Below are 22,434 nucleotides of genomic sequence, written 5' to 3'. Positions count from 1 at the left end.
AAATAGACACTCATAAATCACCCCTCCTTTGTTATTTTTGGGCCTAAAAAGTGGATTTTTGAAAATGTGGATACCAAACTTTGGAGGTCATTTTGACTGGTTATTTTTGAATTTAGGGTATTTTGTGTAATAGACAATGGTGTAGAAGACACTTTTCTAAAAACAATCAAGTCAACTGCAATGTTGTAACTTAACCCAGTGCAGATATATTCAAATTTTCGCCAATGTCTCCAGACTAAAAAATCGTTGTGTGCATACAAATAAAAATGGCCACGATCCAGTAAAGGTGCAAGATAAATTATTTTAAAAAGCTGTTTTGAACTTCTCATATATATGGCAATCACATATTTTTTTAAAAAAATAAAAATTAAAATATTTAAAAATGGACCACTCATATGGATTGACCTTATGATAAAATTGGATCTATTGTTGGATGCATAGCAGTACCAACTGTATTACAATTAATCCATACACCCCAGTTCATCACCCTCCAATTCCAGAAAAAATACGCATGGATTGTTTGCATATGTACAATATAATGTGGCTCTATTTTTGAGGATGACTATTACTGCACTCAGTAAACACATTATTCTTAAATTTGACACTTGCACATTATGTGCTCACTCTCAGATCTGCTATGTCCACCATTTATAATTACATAATTTTCTGGCTTGCAAGGCCAAAAATCAGCCAATCATGCAAGCTTTAATAAAGTGAATACTTACTAACAGCTGAGGAAGAAACCTTTAAAACATCCTTTAATAAATACATGGCTGTGGTACCCCACATAGCGAAATGATCGCCATAAGAGTTCAATACTTGCATGGGCCAAAGTGACAAGGTGCAACCATTCCCTACAGTTAAATTACTGTGGTACAAACAATTTTTCACAACAGAGAGCATTATATGCATACAAATTAAGAGTTACAAAAGATAGCAGAATAAGGACAAGAAAAATTTAGGTTATGCCATAACTCATGATTGTCTAATAGAGAAATGCTACGTAACAGCCATGACATCTAGTGAAGAAACGTAATGCAGACATTTCTGGTAAATCAATTATCTTCATGAAAGAGTCACAATTCTCTTGTTCGTTTTAAGTTTCACAGCCAAATATTTGTTCTCTTCAGACCATCAGAGACTAACCAAGCAAAGAAATACCTTTATTATATTAATGAATCCTTCTGTTACTCAATGACAAAAAAATCATTCTTATGAACTCTTAGATTACTAGAACATTTGACAAAGAGCATAAGCTCATATTGGGGAAAAATGGGGTAGAAAATCAGATGGGTTCCTTTCAAAGGAACCATTCTGGCATTTGTCTTATTAGAAAAACAATGCAGAAGTTAAATCTGGATTGCAGGGCAGCGAACTAATCCCTAACTAATTCAAAATCACTTACTGGAAGAAAAAATTGCCTCCATTATTCATTGGTGATTCAGAAAAAAGTTCAATAAGCAATCACAAAAATCTTTGATCTTGTAATTTTAAATCTTATCTGAAATCATGAGTTCTAGCAACTCCTGCTCGACAGGAGAATATTTAATTGCACACTGGTAGCATCTGATGTTAACAATGTTGTTAGGTTTGTGTGAAACTCTTTCTCTTGAATAAATCATCAAATTTTTCTGAAATTGTAGTCATTTGTTTGCATATACATGTACATCACATCTACTGATTTCCTTCCCGTTCAGATAATTCCTTCATGGTGTTCCCTATCCCCCCCTGCCCTTACAATGTACATTATTATGACTGACTGATCATCACATCTTCTGCATTCAGACAAGATTCATTATTTGTGCTTTGTGTTTGCCACATAGTTTACATTGTTGCCGTGACAATCATTTCCTCTGTGGCTGCAAAACACAATAAATAAATCTCCAAGCTGTGATGTCACGGAAAAAGCAGCCTCACAGCAGGTGGAGATGTTTAACTCACCGCCCCACGTAGTCGATGTGATGCGCCTATGTCTTTCATCAAACCTGCACACATCATGTGCCATTCCAACCAGTGTGACACTGAAAACTTAATTGCTAATAAAATTAATTTTCTTCAAATATCATGAATATGTTTCATCATTACAAAGGCTCAATAGGTGTGATATATCCTTTTATCAAAATTAACATGTCATATGTCCTATCGCTCCAATGACATGAAAGATGTCATGAAAGTTTTCCTGCTTAATTTATTACAACTTGCAATGCATTGAATACAAATCAATGTAACACTAATGCTTATCCATATAATTCTCTCTAATGCCACATATATAATTTTCATCTGTGTCGACAAACTTAGACAAGCGCATGCTCTCCGGCTTTTCAACAATGTTAGAACCTTCTTTCGCAACTTTCTATTTATTGGTGCCTTCTCCACCGAACATCAGTTTACATTTAAACCTTTGTTTTACAATACTTCCAACAATCTCTTTTTTTCAATTAAATCTATAACTCCTCATTTCCTCATGAAGATAAATACTCCCTTTAGCTTGAATATGCTGTAGTGCACACTCACTACTCTTCCAAAAAACCAAAAACAAAATGGTATAATTCCTTAACAGTACATACATATTAAATTTGGTAAGGTGGTAGCTTAAAATCAGAAGAAGAGCAGGCTGCTCTAAAAGGTGAGTACTACATGACAATTATTGATTTGACGAATCCTGCATGAGTTTGGGAAAAATATTTACTCCTTGAAAAAGCTATTTATTCTTTGTTCTTGAACCTTATCATATTAGTGAAAATGCTTTTCTTGGCTGACATATGTTATGTGATATACTTCAAAGTAATGACTACAATGCTCATACAATCTTCAAAGTGTTTAATCCATATCTGCACACTATTTATTGCATTATGAACACATTTCATAATGTATAGCTATATGCACACTATCCAATGTTTGAGAATGAGAACTTGGCGACCTGCAACAAACTTCATACATAATTTCAAATCTTCATGCAACTTTTTCTCGCTGACAGCCCTTCCAATGTTTACCGCTTACTACATTTTCACTGTTCATGGAGTTAAACTGTTGCATCAGGGATAATGTCATAATGTTTACATTTATGACCTCTCTGCCACATCCGCTGCTGAATGTAAGATACAAGGGATGCTGCTAAATGTAAGATACAAGGGAAGGAGATGGACAGAAGAGGAGATGGGCAGAGAGGGGGACAAGGAGGGGATTGGGTGAGGGATGGGAAGGAGGAGATGGACAGAAGAGGAGGAGATGGGAAGAGAGGGGGGGAAGGAGGATATTGGGAGACGGATGGGAAGGAGAAGATGAACAGAAGAGGAGATGGTCAAAAGAGGAGATGGCCAGAAGAGGAGGAGATGGCCAGAAGAGGAGGAGATGGCCACAAGAGGAGGAGATGGCCACAAGAGGAGGAGATGGCCACAAGAGGAGGAGATGGCCACAAGAGGAGGAGATGGCCACAAGAGGAGGAGATGGCCACAAGAGGAGGAGATGGCCACAAGAGGAGGAGATGGCCACAAGAGGAGGAGATGGCCAGAAGAGGAGGAGATGGCCAGAAGAGGAGGAGATGGCCAGAAGAGGAGGAGATGGCCAGAAGAGGAGGAGATGGCCAGAAGAGGAGGAGATGGCCAGAAGAGGAGGAGATGGCCAGAAGAGGAGGAGATGGCCAGAAGAGGAGGAGATGGCCAGAAGAGGAGGAGATGGCCAGAAGAGGAGGAGATGGCCAGAAGAGGAGGAGATGGCCAGAAGAGGAGGAGATGGGCAGAAGAGGAGGAGATGGCCAGAAGAGGAGGAGATGGCCAGAAGAGGAGGAGATGGGCAGAAGAGGTGGAGATGGGCAGAAGAGGTGGAGATGGGCAGAAGAGATGGAGATGGGCAGAGTGGGGGGAAGGAGAAGATGGGCAGAGACCAGGGAGGGGGGGGGGAAGAGTAGCATATAGACAGAGATGGGCAGGAGGCAGCAGAAGATGGACAGAGTGTGAGGGGGCTGGTGGAGGTGGACAGAGAAGAGGGAGAAAGAGATGGACTAACAGAATTGATCTAAATACATACCAGGGCAATGCCGGGTACGCAGCTAGTTATGAATAGAACGTACTTTCTCCAAATCTTGGGAGCATCTTTCATCATTATGAGGACTCAAGAGATGTAATATGCCCTTTTATCAAAATTGGCATGTCACATCTAACAAAGGGGTCATTAGAAATGAAGCACATACTTGGACTGGGGAAGGATGCTGAAGGAAATCAGCAGTGTCCTTTTCAAAAAAGGCATGTACCATATGTGATTTAGAGAAACCACGAAAAACCGACACCTGCATGGTCGGACGGGAGTTTGAACCACCACCCTCCCACATGCAAGTCCTGTGTCTTACCAATTCACAATCTCATATGACCATAAGACACTCTACAATTTTTAATGAGTCAAATTTGTATGCTTGTAACATTAACTGCATCATTTCGAGACTCTGCATTATAATCAATGATTTACAACTGGCCAACCTATTGTGGATATTTACCACATGCAGTTCATGCTACGTAACTTTTAGCAATACAGCTAACTGTATCATCTCTCCTGAAAACTGAGAAATCATTCGTAGCACAGTTTAGGGACACTGCAAATATATTTTACTCACTCACTGCAAGCAACACGTTATGTGTGTATGTTCTTGCCTGCCTCTATCTTCTTTTTTTGGAAGACTAGAGGGTGCTACAAGTTTCCTTTGAGTACTGCTTCACAAATGTGTTCACATTATTTTGGTCAATAGCTGTGGGTGGCAATGTTTATTTCAATAGCACAGATTTTTACAATTTTTTTTAACCTCACTGGGGTAAATGAAAAGACACAAGCAAGCAAAATTTTTTGCCGTGCAGCTGCAAAACACAAATGAAAATTTAACACAGATATTAAATGGCTGAGATTTGATTTAATTTAATACAGTACCTGTTCCATAGCGAGTACAGATGGGCAGATAACTTTTTCATCTTCATCAAAAACATGTGTTTTCTGATCAAGAAGCATTGTTTCAAAGAATACGAAACATGCTGGATGCTTCAGGCAGTCTACTGTCTCCTCATCAAGTCGTTTCACAATGCCTCTTAATATTGAGGAAGAATAATAATCTAGTTTCTTGTCACTCTTTCCAGCATTAATCATAATTCTGTTACCCAAGCAAACAAGTTTCATCAACATTTCCTGAAACAAAATAAAAAACAAATCCAACATTACTATTATAGCACTACCCAGGCATACATAAAACATAATATAACAATTTTAACATTATTTGTTGCAGGACATGAATAACTACTTGTCAGTCACCAAAGGCATATACAATAGCACATTGCTGACAGGAACAAAATTTAAAAAGCATGGTTCAATGCTTGCTCTGAGTATCTTTCTAAATGTCTTGCCAACAAAAAGAGGAAAGCTGAAAGTACAGCAAAATAAAATAAAATAAAATAAAAATTTAAAAAAAAATATTATGCACGCTAGAGGAACAGAAAAACTTCATTCTTATTCCAAAGCCTTGTTTTCACCTGATACAGCCTCTGTCTGGCAGCAATATTCAACATGTTCCTGATATGGTGAGTGGATAATCTTCCATTGTCTAAAATAACTAATAGTATTTTCATTACTTTTATTCTGAACAACAATATTTTCCTTACATAAAGAAATAATGGGACTCATTTACTATAAGAGGTTATGCAGAACTTACTGTCTAGAATCAATAACGATAATTTATCAATGCCAAGAGATCAAGTACCTCTAAAGTGAGGGGATACTTACAGACTACTAAGAAGTTCTGCAATTTTTCCTTCCTCAATAGTCTCTTTTCAAGAAGAACTATGTCCGTATTCCACATATCATTACACAGTGAGTGGCTAAGGTCACACACTGTACCCGTATCACCTCTTTTTATATTCTATTTTTAACATAAGTCTTCCCTGCGCATTACATATTTCTAGTGTTGCTCCCACTTGAGTTTATTGACCATATCTGTAACATTATTGTCCCAAACATTTATTGCTATGTCTTTGTTCCATAGATAAACTTGGTAAGAATTCTATACAATGAACACTGTATGTGCCCCCTTTTGTGAATCAAATACATTCACGTCCTTCTCATGAACCTCTAACTGGCATCTCCCTCCTTCCACAATAAGACATGTCATCATCCCATCATAAATTGCTCCAGATGGATACTACTACATGTTTGATTGACTAATTCGTGATACAATAGCATTACAAACTAGTTCCTAAAACAGTCAATTTTGTCATATGAATTAATGGTTCATTTTTTTTCTGTGGGGAATTAATTGTAAGACTACATTTATGAAAGGGTCTCATATATCCCAAATTATATGTCATACAATTATATAATTTTGCTGATTCATTCTGTGGTGTATATGGATACTGTCTGTAAAATGTGTTGAGAATAGAGTTCGTAGCAAAGAAGTATTAAATTACATCATGCCCGAACCGCAAAACTGTAGTAAGTGATATGCCTTTTTTTTCCTTTCATAATTTTGTGTAGGGTCACAGTGAGAAAAAGTTTCATATAGGTTGGAAATTACATATAAAGTTTGTTTGAAGTCACTAAGTGCTGTCACTCTCAAATAACAGATGCGTATAGTCCTAGTAATTTGTGCGCCTTGAGTTACGTTGCCTCATTACATACATACACAGTTTACAACTATAATAATTGACTTACTATGTTAAATTTTTAATGTCAGATTATAGCCTTAATAAGTAGATTATGAGAGCACTTAAAATTTTAAATTCGGTAAATAACTGTATGAAATACTGAAAACTAAATCTATCAAACACGAAACTCCCAAGTTTGCACTAAGCAGCATTTAATGCACAGAAAATGCATAATGCAATATGTGAACCACTGAGATAAAACAGTGGCAGCTTCTGGGTAACAGATACTAATTTAAAAGCAGACTCATGCGACAGGTAGAACCGAGCAGGAACTGTCGTAAGTAGAATTCATGCAAATTAGGGCCCAGTTTTGCATATAAATACGTGCAAATTATGTTCAACTGGGGCCAGACACACAAGAAAACAATGCAATTTAGAAGAAAAAGGTTTAATAAAATGTTCAAACAATGGAAAATCCAGGATGGAATGCAACAATATCACGAAAAGGGAAGTTGCCACTCACCATATAGAGGAGATACTGAGTCGCAGATAAGCATAACAAAAAGAGTCTCACAATTAAAGCTTTTGGCCATTAAGGCATGCGTCAATGCAACACACACACACCACACACACACACACACACACACACAAATGCATCTCACACACACGACTGCAGTCTCAGGCAACTGAAACCACACTGCGGAGCAGCAGCACCAGTGCATGATGGGAGTGGTGACTGGGTGGGGGTAAGGAGGAGGCTGTGGCAAGGAGGGAGAGGAATAGTGGTGGCAGACAGTGAAGTGCTGCAGGTTAGACAGAGGGCACGGGAGAGATGGGGAAAGGGGGAGGGGGGAAGTAGTGGAAAAAGAAAGAAATAAAAAGACTAGGTGTGGTGATGGAATGACAGCTGCATAGTTCTGTATTGGGAACAGGGAAGGGGCTGGATGGATGAGGACAGTGGCTAATGAAAGTTGAGGGCAGGAGGGTTACAGTGACATAGGAAGTATTGCAGGGAAAGTTCCCATCTGCGCAATTCATCTGCCGTCCCCCTTCTTCACACTTATCCAGCCTCAGACCTGCTACCCACATTAATATTTATGTTTTTATTATTTATTCTTTACTTTGATCCTTGTGACTTCTCACCAATTTTAGTGAGTTTTCGCCTACTGCTATTGTCGACTCCCTCAGATTTCATTTTGTTTCCTCCTTTTGCATGCATTTCATCCTTTCTGTGAATTTTCATACATGTTTAGATGTATTTTTGTGAAATTTTTTGGATGTAATTATACAATATTTACATAATTTTTCGCATTTTTCCACCACCATGGACCCTTGCTCCTTCCATCTGCATCAATACATAAAAGTTTCCTTATCCCTAGCCAGATCCTAGTCTCACATACTGTTCCTGTGTTGTTGCTTGGCTTACGCAATCACCCCTAATGGCCTTACCATCAAATTACTCATCTCTGGCTTACACTCCTCCTTCCACAATGACCTCCACCTGTTCCCGATTCCACCAATCCTTAGCCCTTACCAACATAGTCCTGCAAAACCATATCAACCAAGCTCAAACCTCCTTGTAGTACCTTCTCTCTATCCACAAAATTATACTGCTATGCAATCCCAAATTCCCATAACCCATAACACACACTGAAACTCTTGCCCTGTAGTAACTTGAGCAACATGCACAATACCACCTCAAAAAGCTCTCCATCCTGCTCACTTCCTACTCCCGCCTTGGAGTATCACTGTCCACCACCTCTACAACAACCTCCAAACCTCCCCCACGTCCCCTCATAGCTGGCAAATCCCACAGACCTACTACACTTACCCCACCCTCCAAAACTCTCTCCCACCACCACACAGAATCCAGAACCTAAACAGACCCGCAACACAGTCATGAACCTTTCCTCCAGAAGCCTTAACCCAACAAAAATATCAGTCTTTTCCAAAGGCCTCACCTTTTGCCCCACTCCCAAATTCAATCATGCAAGACTTGTTAAAGACCTTCTCTCCTTCTCCCATTCCCACAATGGAAACACTTTTTTGCCACCAACCCTACCAATCAGACTCAACCAAGGACCAATACTGAACCTTGTGTAACTCAGTACACTCCTCCATCCAACCGTGATCAACCCCAACTGCCCCCCTCCCCCTCCCTTCCCACCACCACCACCCCCTGTTAACTTACCAGAATTTCTTGACCTCAAACCTTGCCTCACCATCATTCCTCAAATCCCTCAACATGCAAACTAACCTTACATCTGCAGAAAAAACCACAGTCCACCATCTAAAAACTGATCCCGACCTTATAATCCTACCTGCAGACAAAGGCTCCACCATTGTTTTTTTGAACCACAAGGATTACCCGGCAGAAGGACTCCACCAGCTGTCAGATACTTCCACTTACAAACCTTGCCACAGTGACCCCATTCCAGTAATGCAGCAGGATCTCCAGTCACTACTCAAATTCTTAGGCCCATCCCAGAACCTATCCCCGGAGTCCATCACTTTACTCACCCCTACCACTCCCCGCACTCCTACCTTCCACACCCTTCCTAAGTCCATAAACCTAACCACCCGCGACACCTTACTGTGCCCCCACTGAAATAATCTCTGCTTTCATAGACCAACACCTTCAACCTAGTACCTGGAAACTACCCTCCTATATAAAAGATACCAACCATTTCCTCCACCGACTCTCCACAGTTCCTGTCTACCACACAGTGCCCTGCTCGTCACTACTGATGCCACCTCCCTGTACACTAACATTCCTAATGCCCATGGCCTTAACGCTAACGAACACTACCTTTCCCAATGTCTGGCGGATTCCAAACCAACAACCTCCTTCCTAGTCATCATGACCAACTCTATCCTCACCAACAATTACTTCTCCTTTGAAGGCATTAGCTACAAACAAATCTGGGGTACGGCTATGGGCACCCGCATGGCACCATCCTATGCTAACCTATTCATGGGCCATCTAGAGGAATCCTTCCTAAAAACCCAGAATCCTAAACCCCTCACCTGGTTCAGATTCAGCCTAGCCACCCATGTTCATCGCATCTACAGTGACGAGCAGTCATTCTCAAAATATACCGAGGGCCTCACTGAAGCCTTCACTAACCATAATTATACTCCTAACCTTGTACAAAAACAAATCTCTTGAGCCTTATCTTTCCAGTCTCTCACCATCTCCCAAAGTCCCACTGTCTGCCCACAGAGGAGCATTCTCCTCATTACTCAATACCAACCAGGACTGCCGCCAGGGTTTCAATTACCTCTAGTCATGCCCTGAAATGAGAAATACCCTGCCCTACTCTTCCCACTCCTCCCACAGTGGTATTCCGCCATCCACCGAAACTACACAATGTACTTGTCCATCCTCACACAATCCCCCCTCCCAATCCCTTACCTCATGGCAAATACCCCTATAATAGACGAAGGCCTTAATGGCCAAAAGCTATAATTATGTGAATCTTTTTGTTGTGCCTATCGTGACTCAGCATTTCCGCTATATGGTGAGTAGTGACTTTCCTTCCTAATATTGTTACACCCCTATAATAGACCTAGATACAAGACCTGTCCCATACATCCTCCCACCACCACCTACTCCAGTCCAGTCACTATCATCATCTATCCCACTTTAGGCGTTCTATCTGCGAAACCAGTCATGTGGTCTACAAGCTAAGCTGCAACCACTGTGCTAAATTCTATATAGGCATCACAACCAACAAGCTGTCTGTATGTATGAATGGCCATCGACAAACTGTGGCCAAGAAACAAGTAGATCACCCTGTTGCTGAACACGCTGCCCAACATGATATCCTTCATTTCAATTACTTTTCACAGCCTGTGTCATATGGATCCTTCCCACCAACACAAGCTTTTTTGTATTGCGCAGGTGGGAACTTTCCCTGCAATACATCCTACATTCCTATAACCCTCCTGCTGGCCTCAACCTTCGTTAGCCACCGTCCTCACCCATCCAGCCTCTTCCCTTTTATTTCTCTCCTTTTCCACTACTCCCCCCCCCTTCCCCACCACTCCCTTGCCCTCCGTCTGATCTACAGCACTTTACTATCTGCCATGCCCACCATCCTATCCCTTCCCTTCCCCACCACAAGCCTCCTCCTTACCACCACCCGGTCGATACTCCTTTCATGCACTGGTGCTGCTGCTCGCAGAGTGGTTTCAGTTGCCTCAGACTGCAGCCATGTGTGTGTGCGCGTTGCATTTATTTGTGTGTGTGTTGTGTGTGTGTACGCGCGCGCACCTGTATGTGTGTCTAGTGTTGTCAATGGCCTTAATGGCTGAAAGCTTTAATTGTGAGAGTCTTTTCGTTGTGCCTATCTGCAACTCAGCATTTCCGATATGTGGTGAGTGGTAACTTTCCTTCTCATAATACTGTCATGTAAAAGAAGGTGTAATTAGATGAATGACGAACACTAACTTCACTTAACGAAGGTTTATTCAGCACTTGCACATACAGGAGTGCGGAGCGAACTGCCTTCCGCCAGAACACTTACAATATATATACGGTTACAGAACATTCCAGTACAATGATTCTTGACATTTGTGGATACTTCTAGAATGTACTCAAAGCAAATCTAGAAATTAAAATTTTACAGTTCAGGTGAGTTTTGAACACATGACCCTCCATGTAACAGTCTACTGTCATAACCACTACACCATGGTGACTGTGCTACTCAGCTTCTTCTGCGACATTGCTCCCTCCTTAAGAGAAAAGCACCTTGGTGTTACGTCCTCCTAGTCTAGAAACAAGTCATCAGTCCTGCATACTCCGACTCCCGATGACTGATGTTCGCCCTGGCGGAGATCTTCCTAGAACTTCCTTTGCCGCTACACTCTTCATCACCTTTCCGCTTGTTGCCTGTCGCTGGAGATTCGAATTTACCCTGGGTTGCAGGATCCTTATAAGCTTCATTCGAAGGACGTGGACCGTATCTCTGATCTTTTGTCGTCTTGTGTCAGGGTCAAAAACTTCAACTTCATAAGTAACATCAGACGACTCTTGTACAAGCTTGTAAGGTCCAAAGTAGCGCCTGAGGAGCTTCTCAGAAAGACCAAACTTCCGAACGGGAGTGAAGATCCAGGCTGGTAGACAACAGGGCGGTGGCTCGCGTCATACCTTCGGCGATTGTTTTCTTGAGCCTGCAGCGTGCGGAATCGAGCTAACTGTCAAGCTTCCTGAGCTCTGGCTGATGTAGTCGTCGTCCATGTCATCAGGATGTAACGGAAACAGTGTCCATCGTCGTAGTCGCCTCTTGCCCATGCACCAGGAAAAATGGCGTAAATCCTGTGGTGTCTTGTTTGGCAGTGTTGAGGGCAAACGTCATGAAAGCTAGCACCTCATCCCAGTTGTTCTGCTCAAAATTGATGAACATTGATAGCATGTCGGCCAAGGTCTTATTGAAGAGTCCAGTAAGCCCATTAGTTTGCGGATGGTAGGGAGTCACCAAGTGATGAGTAATGTTGCACCGACGGTTTCTCTCTCTCACAAGATTCAATTGAAAAACTTTCCCTCGATCTGTAATTAACAACCTTGGGGCACCGTGTTTTAAGACAGTGTCTTCCACAATGAGTTTGGCTACCTTGAATGCTTCGGCTGTTTTCACGGCTCTTGTAATGGCATAGCATGTCAGATAATCAGTGCAAACAATAATCCATCTATTGTCAGATGTTGGAAATTGTCCGAGGAGGTCAATCCCAACACCTTGGAAAGGCGTTCGGCTGGTGGAACTGGTATGAGTCGGCCAGGTGTTTTCTGAGGAACTGCCTTTCTCCTCTGGCACTCTCGACAGTGCGACACATAGTTACGGACACTCCTAAATAAACCTGACCAGAAAAATCTCTTGCGGATCCTATCGTATGTCTTAATAAATCCTAAACGTCCAGCCTTAGGTGTGGCATGGAATTTCTGTAGAACATCTAAGCGCATCTGTTTAGGAATCACTGGTAGCCACCTCTTGCCAAACGCATCAAAGTTTTTCCTGCAAAGTAATCCGTTAACTACCTTAAATTGTCCTTTCACATCCTCTGACCAATTTAAGGCGAGCATAATTTCAGATATCTTGGCGTCCTTCTTCTGCTCAGCAGAGAGATCCTGGAGTGCAGTGAGACAGTCACTATCTTCATCAAAGTTTTGATGGTCTTGCACAGGGTTTCTTGAGAGACAGTCGGCATCTTGGTGTTTTCTTCCACTTTTGTACACTATGGTAATGTTAAACTCTTGAAGACGTAGTGTCCACCTGGCGAGTCATCCTGTTGGATCCTTAAGACCTGTCAACCAACAAAGTGAATGATGGTCTGTAACAACTGGCCTTCCCTAGAGATATTGTCGAAATTTGCACATAGCCCAGATCACACCGAGACATTCTCTTCCTGCAGTTGAGTAGTTTCTCTCAGCTTTTGTAAGTGTCCTAGAAGCATAGGCTATAACATTCTCTTTTCCATCCGAAATTTGCACCAGAACAGCACCAATCCCTTATACCCACTGGCATCTGTGTGTAGTTCTGTAGGTGCTTTCTCATCATACAGAGCAAGTACAGGGTCAGCCGTCAGAGCTTTTCACAGCACATCAAAAGAATCTTGTTGAGCACCACCCAAGATAAATTTAGCACCGGCTTTTAACAACTTTTGGAGTGGCCTGGCTTTGATACAAAAGTCTTTGATAAAATGAAGGTAATAAGAACATAATCCAGGGAAGCTTCTCACATCTCTAATACTTTTAGGAATAGGAAATTCTGTTATAGATCTCACCTTTTCTGGATCTGGCCGCACACCTTCATTTGACACAAGGTGTCAAAGTATTTTGATTTCTTCTGCTCCAAAGAGAGACTTTCCTGGATAAAGTTTCAGTCCACCTTGTTGGAGACACTTAAGAACAGCCCTCAGTATTTTTACGTGTTCATCAAATGTCTCTGAGAACACTATAATGTCATCTAAATAACAAAGACACATCATTCACTTCAGGTGCCTTAGAAGATTATCCATCATCCATTCAAAAGTTGCTGGTGCATTACACAAACCAAACGGCATTACCTTAAACTCATACAGGCCCTCAGGGGTGATGAACGCAGTTTTCTCACGATCAGCCTCATCTACTTCAATTTTCCAGTATCCTGAGTACATGTCTATGGTTGAGAAAAGCTTAACCCCCTTCAGACAATCTAGTGTATCGTCAATTCGTGGAAGATGGTGAATGCTCTTTTTAGTTATTTTATTAATCTTCATGTAATCAACACAAAAGTGCCAACTGCCATCCTTCTTCCTGACGATGACCACGGGTGACGACCATGGGCTCTGCGAAGGCTGAATGATGTCATTCTTCATCGTTTTCTCTGCCTCGTCACGAATTATTCGACGTTCTGTTGCTGACGCACGGTATGCCCTCTGGCTTATTGGTTGATGGTCTCCAGTGCTAATCCGGTGCTTCACAGTCGATTTGTCTAATTTGCTCTTCACCTGTGGATTGAAGCATTCAGAGAACTCTTGAAGAATGGCAAGTAGCTTCTCTGTTGTTCCTTAGTGAGATCTGGTGATAGTCAAGCTAGAAGATCTTGTCCCATAGTGGTAGCACTAATTTCGCCCACAGAATTGGCATGGGAGGTTTCTATGACACTCAGCTGTCATTCAATTAACGGTTGATGCACGGCATGACATGTGACAGTTACCTTTCTAGTGGTGCCTGTAGGGATGATCAGTTTGCCCAGCACACATAGTCTCCACACTCGGATGCGCTTCTTCCTGTCCACAGTATCTCATCTCATCTAGCTTAATCTTCGAGCAACCACAATCTGTAATTGCCTGAGGAGCTTTCAAAAAGTCCCATCCGAGAATGATGTCATGACTACACTCCTGTAAGATGATGACTTCTAAGGGCTGTGAATGGCCACTTATACCAACACGAATGGTACATCTTCCTGTAGATTTTACGTATTTGCCATTAGCCACCTTCAGCAGAGATGTTTTGTTGTCGACTAATATGGTTATCTGCAATTGGTGACGGTACTTCTCTGAAATGACTGAATATGATGCTCCAGAGTCCGCAAGAGCTTGGGCTGGTCGGCCATCCATGAGGATATCGACGTAGTTTCCTATAATTTTTTTAGTGATTGACGGCCGAGGATTTTTTCTCTTCGGCGGCCTCACCTCCGAGGAAGGTCGCACCCTTTAGTTTTCCAGGTTGCGGCGGCTAGGTGATCAGCTGGAGCTTCTAAACAGTGTTTGACACCTTGATCGGCATGTTGGGGAACGTTCTCTGCAGCAGCTAGCTTGCGCGATGGTAACCGATGTCGTCCTGCACCCACATCTTCTTGTTCATCTTCATCGTCCCGGAGTTGGCATAGGCTAAGATCGGTCTGGTGTCTTCTGGCGCAGGCGTCATCAAATATCGGCCGCCTTTCTCGACAATAGCGCACCGCATGTCCCGGTCATCCACAGTGGAAACATACTGGTTGGTTATCCTGGGTCCTCCAGACGTCAGTCTTCCTTGCTGCCCAAATAGGTTCCTCATGCGGCATTGTAGGAACATAACTTCGCCTAGGTCTCTACTTTTTCACCGATTTAAAGGGAAATGAAGGATGAAAGATTGGGTTCAATGTCTGTGCCACTTCTTCCCTTATGACCTCTTGAAGCGTCTCAGTTTTTTGATCGCCATGCAATCCAAGTGCCTTCTGGTCTTCCTCTCTCACTATCTGAAGAAGAAAACTTGTGAAATTAGTTGCTTCCTCCAACACAGACATTGATACGACATTTGGAGGCCGTTCAAACTTCCTGCATGTAATTCTTTTTAAATGCATTGTCTCCATATACTGGCACCATTTTATGAAGTCAACTGTTGAAACCTCCTTCAAGAGTAAGGCTTGATACGTGTCCTCAGCAACACCCTTCAAGAGATGTGCAACCTTGTCTTCCTCCTCCATTCTAGGATCCACTATTTTACACAGCTCCAAGACGTCTTCAATGTAGGATGCAGTAGTTTCCCCTGGACACTGTGTCCTGAATTTTAATTCATCTTCAGCCCTGCACTTCAGTCGTCGTGATGCCGAAATACTTGCACAGTTCCACCTGGAATACTTCCCAGTTTGTGAACTTCTCCTCGTTGTTCTCATACCATTGCTTGGCAGCACCCTCCAAGTAGAAAAATACTTCAGCCAAACACACGGTGTCATCCTATTTGTTAAATTTGGCAATACACTCATATACCTTCAGCCAATTGTTTGGATCTTGGCCATCATCACCAGAGAACCCGGAAGGATGTCTTCATGTGAGGGCACACAGTTGCTGCCATCGTAACGTCCTCTTCGTCTTCTGTCTCCGATAGATTGTGATCTGTTGAATATGGCTCAAACTCTGATTTCTCGCCATGTAAATGGCGGTTATGTCGTGGCCTGATGGGAGAAACTGTGTCGTCGATAATGTGCGCTATCACAAGTTCCAACACTCAGTGTCTCCACTAGAATAATGTCACGTAGAAGAAGGTGTAATTAGATGAATGACGAACACTAACTTCACTTAGCAAAGGTTTAATCAGCACTTGCACATACAGGAGCGTGGAGCAAACTGCCTCCAGCCAAAACACATACCGTATATATACAGCTACAGAACTTTACAGTACAATGTTTCTTCACATTTGTGGATAATTCTTGAATGTACTCAAACCAAATAAAAAAATTAAAATTGTACAGTTCAGGTGAGTTTTGAACTCACGATCCTCCATGCAACAGTTTATCATCATAACCACTACACCACGGAGCTACTCAGCTTCTTCTGCGACAATATATAATCGAGAATATGTTACCATTTAATTTCTGTATGCTCTACGCATTATATAACAAAGCAGAAAGAACTACAATCTTTAAAAGCAAGCCAATAAGCCATTTCTTGAAATTTCATACTTATTTGCTTTTCCCAAGAAATTAGGTAATTTCTATAGTACATGCGTTTAACATGGGTGAGGGGTGGAAGGAGGGCAAGGGGTGGACGGAAGGGGAGAGAGGTGGGGGAGGGGGCATTAACTTCCCCTCAAAATACATTCAAACTGCTATCAAAAACAGTTTCAACTACTGGTGTCAATAATTTACATTCTGCTGCAACAGTTGTTACTTATTCAATCAAACATCTACACTTTTGTGACACACAATAAAGTGAGTGGTAGGAACACTGCAATACAAAACACTTACTGATGATGTCACATTCGAAAGTATCTTCAAGAGGGCAGCTGCCATGTATGTTGGATTTTCTTCAATTGTGGCACACGACACTAAGGCCTCTCTTATGGAATCCATGTGAGTTCTATTCTTTTCTCTCACCACAGTTCGTGCTTCTGGATCAGTTGACAACAGCACATACATGATGACTGGAAGTTGTCTACGAAAGGATAAATGCAATTCAATAAAGCTGTGATTTTCTTCTAAACTGTTCTTGTTAGTCATTCAGGAACAAGCTTGGTAAAATATACTGCCATAAAATTCCCTATTTATAAAACATAGTAACAATTACCATGCAACATACTAAAAACAAGTGAAAAATTTACACCATGAATATTATACAATTACTCTGCTCACCGAAGTGCATGTGGAAAAGTTACTCATGAAAGACAAAGAAATTGATAGTATTTTCAAGTTCAGATGAGGAACAAAAGAAGCATGGAGACTGTTTTAAAAAAAACTTGCAATATGTCATTTTCGCATCACAGTAGGAGTTATCCATACAGAAAGGATAGAGTTAACACAAGAGCATGGATATGAACGGCGGAATAAGAGTGAGCAAGATAATTTATTAATTTCATAGTATACCCTATTCTTCATAAATTTTACTGATTAGATGTGTAGCAATGGAAAGTCTGGATTGCAATATCAACAACGTTATGGAAAGAAGAGAATGCTACTCGCTGTGAAGATGACATGCTGAGTTGCAGGCAGGCCCAATGAAAAGACTGTTACACATTGAGAGTTTGGTCAAAGCCTCTTCAGAAAGAACACACACAAGCAAGCACACCTGACGCATACACGATCGTTATCTCTGGCAGCCGGAGATTGCGATCATGTGTGCGTGAGGTGTGCTTGCATGTGAGAAGGTGTGTGTGTGTGTGTGTGTGTGTGTGTGTGTGTGTGTGTGTGTTCCTTTCTGAAGAGGCTTTGCCCAAATGCTCATGTGCATGAGGTGTACTTGCTTCTGTGAATCTGTGTTTGTTTCATTCTGAAGAGGCTTTGGCCGAATGCTGAATGTGCAACAGTTTTGTCTGTAACTCAATGTGTCATCTTCAAGGTGAGTAGCTATCTACCCTTTTCACATCTTGTATTACTTGATCCATAAAATTGCGAAAAATCAATTGTAACCAGACTGCTACTATTGTGGCTGTAAACCATTCAGCTATTTTCAGTGTGTCCAGAAATTTTATAAATCATTAAATTTATTAGCAAACATTTGAAATCACTGCATAGCTACAATTAAGAGCACAAACAGAAATTCCCATCTACTTCATTGTGGAGACTGTTGCTGGATGTACATGGGTATTTTCAGAAATGAAATTTATGTCAGTGATCATATTTCATTAAACATCTCATCCGGACCCACCATAAACTGCCATCTAAGTTACTTCCCGACTATATTTTTTTCTCTGAGAAGTATCACATAAATCTCCAATTGTTACAGTTTAGGTAGGGAGAGAACGCAACTCTCTCCCTCTCTCTACCTACACACACACACACACACACACACACACACACACACACACACACATTCTTTTTCTACTTGTCCATAATTCAGAAGTGCCTATCCTTATCTTTTCAAAAACTTTCTTTCCCACGTTTAATTTTTGTTTTCATGTTCAGTAATCAATTCCATGGCACAAAATTAAGTTCTAAAAGCATGTAAAACATCAACAACTGAATGTTGTTCTAAAATTATTTTTTCAACACTATAAATCAGCACTAATAAGTATTAGGCAAAAGTCATGTTATGTCAAACACTCCTTGTGTTCATTTCTTTTATACAAGGTGGGACTATCAAACAGTTTCATAATATGAAAGTAAGAAATCAAGACTAACCCAACAAGAGCAAAGTGCTTCCTTTCTAATTGTAAAAATAACACCAGATTAGTACTGACAAAACAAACAAATTAAGAAAGAAACCTCTAATTTCAAACTTTAACGACTTTATAAGCAGTTCCATTGTAGAATGAAAATGGCAGGTGAGAAAGAGAAACAAAAAAAGGAGAACAATAGCATGCTTCCAGGTGTTCTGCTGAGTTGTTTCCATTTTATGCACAATATTTCAATGACCGACCCATCTGTTATGTTGAGGTGCTGCGAGTTTTGCTGCTATGTGTTATTGCTGCCTGGAATCCAATCAGACTGCTGGCTGCTTTCACAAGTGGTCTGCCTTTTATTGGGTAGGAAATCCCTGTGACTAGACTGAGGTAGTATTTATTGGGTGAGTGTGCAGGTCACGTCTTGTTCCTGGGCTGACTAAGGGAATGACTCGTGGGGTGCAGGACTGGGAAGAAGATTGGAATAGGGATGCAATAGGTTGGGTGGGTCGCAGGACACCACTTGGGTGATGTGGATAGGATATCCCCCATCTCAGGACACAACAAGGGGTAATCATGGCCCTGGTGAAGGATGTGGCTGAGCTTTTCATGGCCAGTGAAACACTGGGTGATTAGAGGAGTGCTGGGTGGTGACTGGTTCACACATTTACTTGTGTCAGAGGAGGATATGGCACACAGTAGATCTGTCTATGGATGAGCTGGATAGGATATTATCTGTCAATAAAGGCTCTGATAAAATTATCAGTATATTTTAACAATTCCTGCTTTCTAATGCCAATGCGGCATTCCCAGGTGGCAAGACTGCCGTCCCACACTACTATAATTGGTGGTTTTGGTAACCGACTTTCACCATCAATAACTGAAGCACCAGACAGCATTTTCCCGAACAAATAATACAAGTTTTTGATTACTACCCACCGACCACCTCCTATCACAGTCCACTCACTGGCCTATCCTACCCCATGAAAGGCAGGGCCAAGTGTGAAAGCAGCCTGTGTTACTTAACAAAAATGCTACAATTACTTCACAGCATTCTACAAGGCATGGTTATAAAATAACTGGACTATTGCTGTAAGAAATTTATTTCAACAACATATACACTACTGGCCATTAAAATTGCTACACCAAGAAGAAATGCACATGATAAATGGGTATTCATTGGACAAATATATTATACTAGAACTGACACGTGATTACATTTTCATGCAATTTGGATGCATAGATCCTGAGAAATCAGTACCCAGAACAACCACCTCTGGCTGTAATAACGGCCTTGATACACCTGGGTATTGAGTCAAACAGAGCTTCGATGGCGTGTACAGGTACAGCTGCCCATACAGCTTCCACACGATACCACAGTTCATCAAGAGTAGTGACTGGCGTATTGCGACGAACCAGTTGCTCGGCCACCATTGACCAGATGTTTTCAATTGGTGAGATATCTGGAGAATGTGCTGGTCAGGGCAGCAGTCGAACATTTTCTGTGTCCAGAAAGGGCCGTACAGGATCTGCAACATGCGGTCGTGTATTTTCCTGCTGAAATGTAGGGTTTGGCAGGGATCGAATGAAGGGTAGAGCCACGGGTCGTAACACATCTGAAATGTAACGTCCACTGTTCAAAGTGTCGTCAATGCAAACAAGAGGTGACCGAGACGTGTAACCAATGGCACCCCATACCATCACGCCAGGTGATATGACAGTATGGTGATGACAAATACATGCTTCCAATAAGCGTTCACTGCGATGTCCACAAACACGGATGCGACCATCATGATGCTGTAAACAAAACATGGATTCATCCGAAAAAATGACGTTTTGCCATTCGTGCACCCAGGTTCGTCATTGAGTACACCATCGCAGGCACGCCTGTCTGTGATGCAGCATCAAGGGTAACCGCAGCCATGGTCACCGAGCTGATAGTCCATGCTGCTGCAAACATCGTCGAACTGTTCGTACAGATGGTTGTTGTCTTGCAAACGTCCCAATCTGTTGACTCAGTGATCGAGACATGACTGCACGATCCGTTACAGTCGTGCGGATTAGGTGCCTGTCATCTTGACTGCTAGTCATACGAGGTCATTGGGATCCAGCACAGCATTCCATATTACCCTCCTGAACCCACCTATTCCATATTCTGCTAACAGTCATTGGATCTCAACCAACGCGAGCAGCAATGTCATGATACAATAAACCGCAATCGCGATAGGCTACAATCTGACCTTTATCAAAGTCGGAAACGTGATGGTATGCATTTCTCCTCCTTACAGGAGGCATCACAACAATGTTTCACCAGGCAACACCGGTCAATTGCTGTTTGTGTATGAGAAATCGGTTGGAAACTTTCCTCATGTCAGCACGTTGTAGGTGTCGCCACAGGCGCCAACCTTGTGAGAATGCTCTGAAAAGCTAATCATTTGCATATCACAGCATCTTCTTCCTGTCGGTTAAATTTCATGTCTGTAGCACGTCATCTTCGTGGTGTAGCAATTTTAATGCCCAGTAGTGTATATTTAGTTATTGTTGCCCTCAATTAGGCCCTTCCTCTATCAACACAATGCTCCTTGCGAATTTTCCACGGATGGAAACAGTGCTGGAAGTCTTCCTCTGTGAGATCCTCGATGATGTGCGCCACTTTTTCTTTCACTGCTTCAACTGACTGAAATCCTGTTCCTTTTGATGCAGATTTGATCTTGAGGAACAGATAAAAATCACATAATGCTAGATCAGGCGAAAAAGGTGGATGAGCTAATACTGGGATGCTGTAGTTTGCTAGGTGTATCTTAACAGATAATGTGGTGTGAGCTAATGCATTGCCTTGATGCAGAAACTGTAACTTTTTCTTCCAGAATCACTGTTATTTTTTTACTTATTTTCTCACAGAGTTGAGCAAGAACCTTAAGGTTGTAATGTTAATAGTGTCACCTTCAGGAATCCAGTGAAGATACACGATTTCATGAATTAAATAAAAAAGAAAAGAATGAAAAAAAAATCATTGATTTGAATCTACACACATCAAAAAAGTTTTGCATCACCCCAGTTCCCAGAACTCCTGAAGATAGACGTTGACTGTGGATATTGTATCACAGACACAGTCACTTTGACTGTTCAGAGATGTCACGAGACCCGACCAAAGACATAAACAACCATGAATGAGCAGCGCCTATTAGGCAGAGGGGGGTCTGACAGCCAATCGGTTCCAGTCATTCCACCAGGAAGGAGATACACGGCTCATCTTATCTGTAGTTCAACCATGCCTAGATGGTTAATACCGCAGTTCGATTGCATCTGCATTGTTACTTTGTGCCAGGAAGGGCTCTCAACAAGGGAAGTGTCCAGGCATCCTGGAGTGAACAACTGCAGTTGATGACCACTACCTGTGGATTATGGCTCTTGGGGAACCCTGACAGCAACGCCACCATGTGGAACAATGCTTTTCGTGCAGCCACAGGACGTCATGTTACGACTCAAATTGTGCGCAATAAGCTGCAAGATGCTCATCTTCACTCCCGACGTCCATGGCAAGGTCCATCTTTGCGACCATGACACCATGCAGCGCAGTACAGATTGGCCCAACAACATCCGAATGGACTGCTCAGGATTGGCATCACATCCTCTTCATCGATGAGTGTCGCATATGCCTTCAGAAAATCGTTGGAGATGTGTTTTGAGGCAACCCCATCAGACTGAATGCCTTTGACACACTGTCCATCAAGTGCAGCAAGGTGGAGGTTACCTGCTGTT

General features: G+C 41.9%; 1 protein-coding gene across 1 annotated transcript in view; it reads right to left on the bottom strand.

Moving 5' to 3' along the window:
* Positions 1–22,434, bottom strand: part of LOC124798417 (HEAT repeat-containing protein 1) — a 286,351-nt gene that overhangs the window by 139,603 nt on the left and 124,314 nt on the right. The window contains exons 10-11 of the mRNA XM_047261815.1: positions 16,823–17,009; positions 4,915–5,166 (exon numbers count right to left, since the gene is read on the bottom strand). Of these exons, the coding sequence (XP_047117771.1) occupies positions 4,915–5,166; positions 16,823–17,009 (439 nt within the window). The remainder of the gene's footprint in view (positions 1–4,914; positions 5,167–16,822; positions 17,010–22,434) is intronic.

Source organism: Schistocerca piceifrons, chromosome 5 (genome assembly GCF_021461385.2).
Source record: "Schistocerca piceifrons isolate TAMUIC-IGC-003096 chromosome 5, iqSchPice1.1, whole genome shotgun sequence".
Taxonomy (NCBI): Eukaryota; Metazoa; Arthropoda; class Insecta; order Orthoptera; family Acrididae; genus Schistocerca; species Schistocerca piceifrons.
The sequence above is the reverse complement of the archived record's forward strand: the minus strand, read 5'-3'. Positions and strand labels throughout refer to the sequence as shown.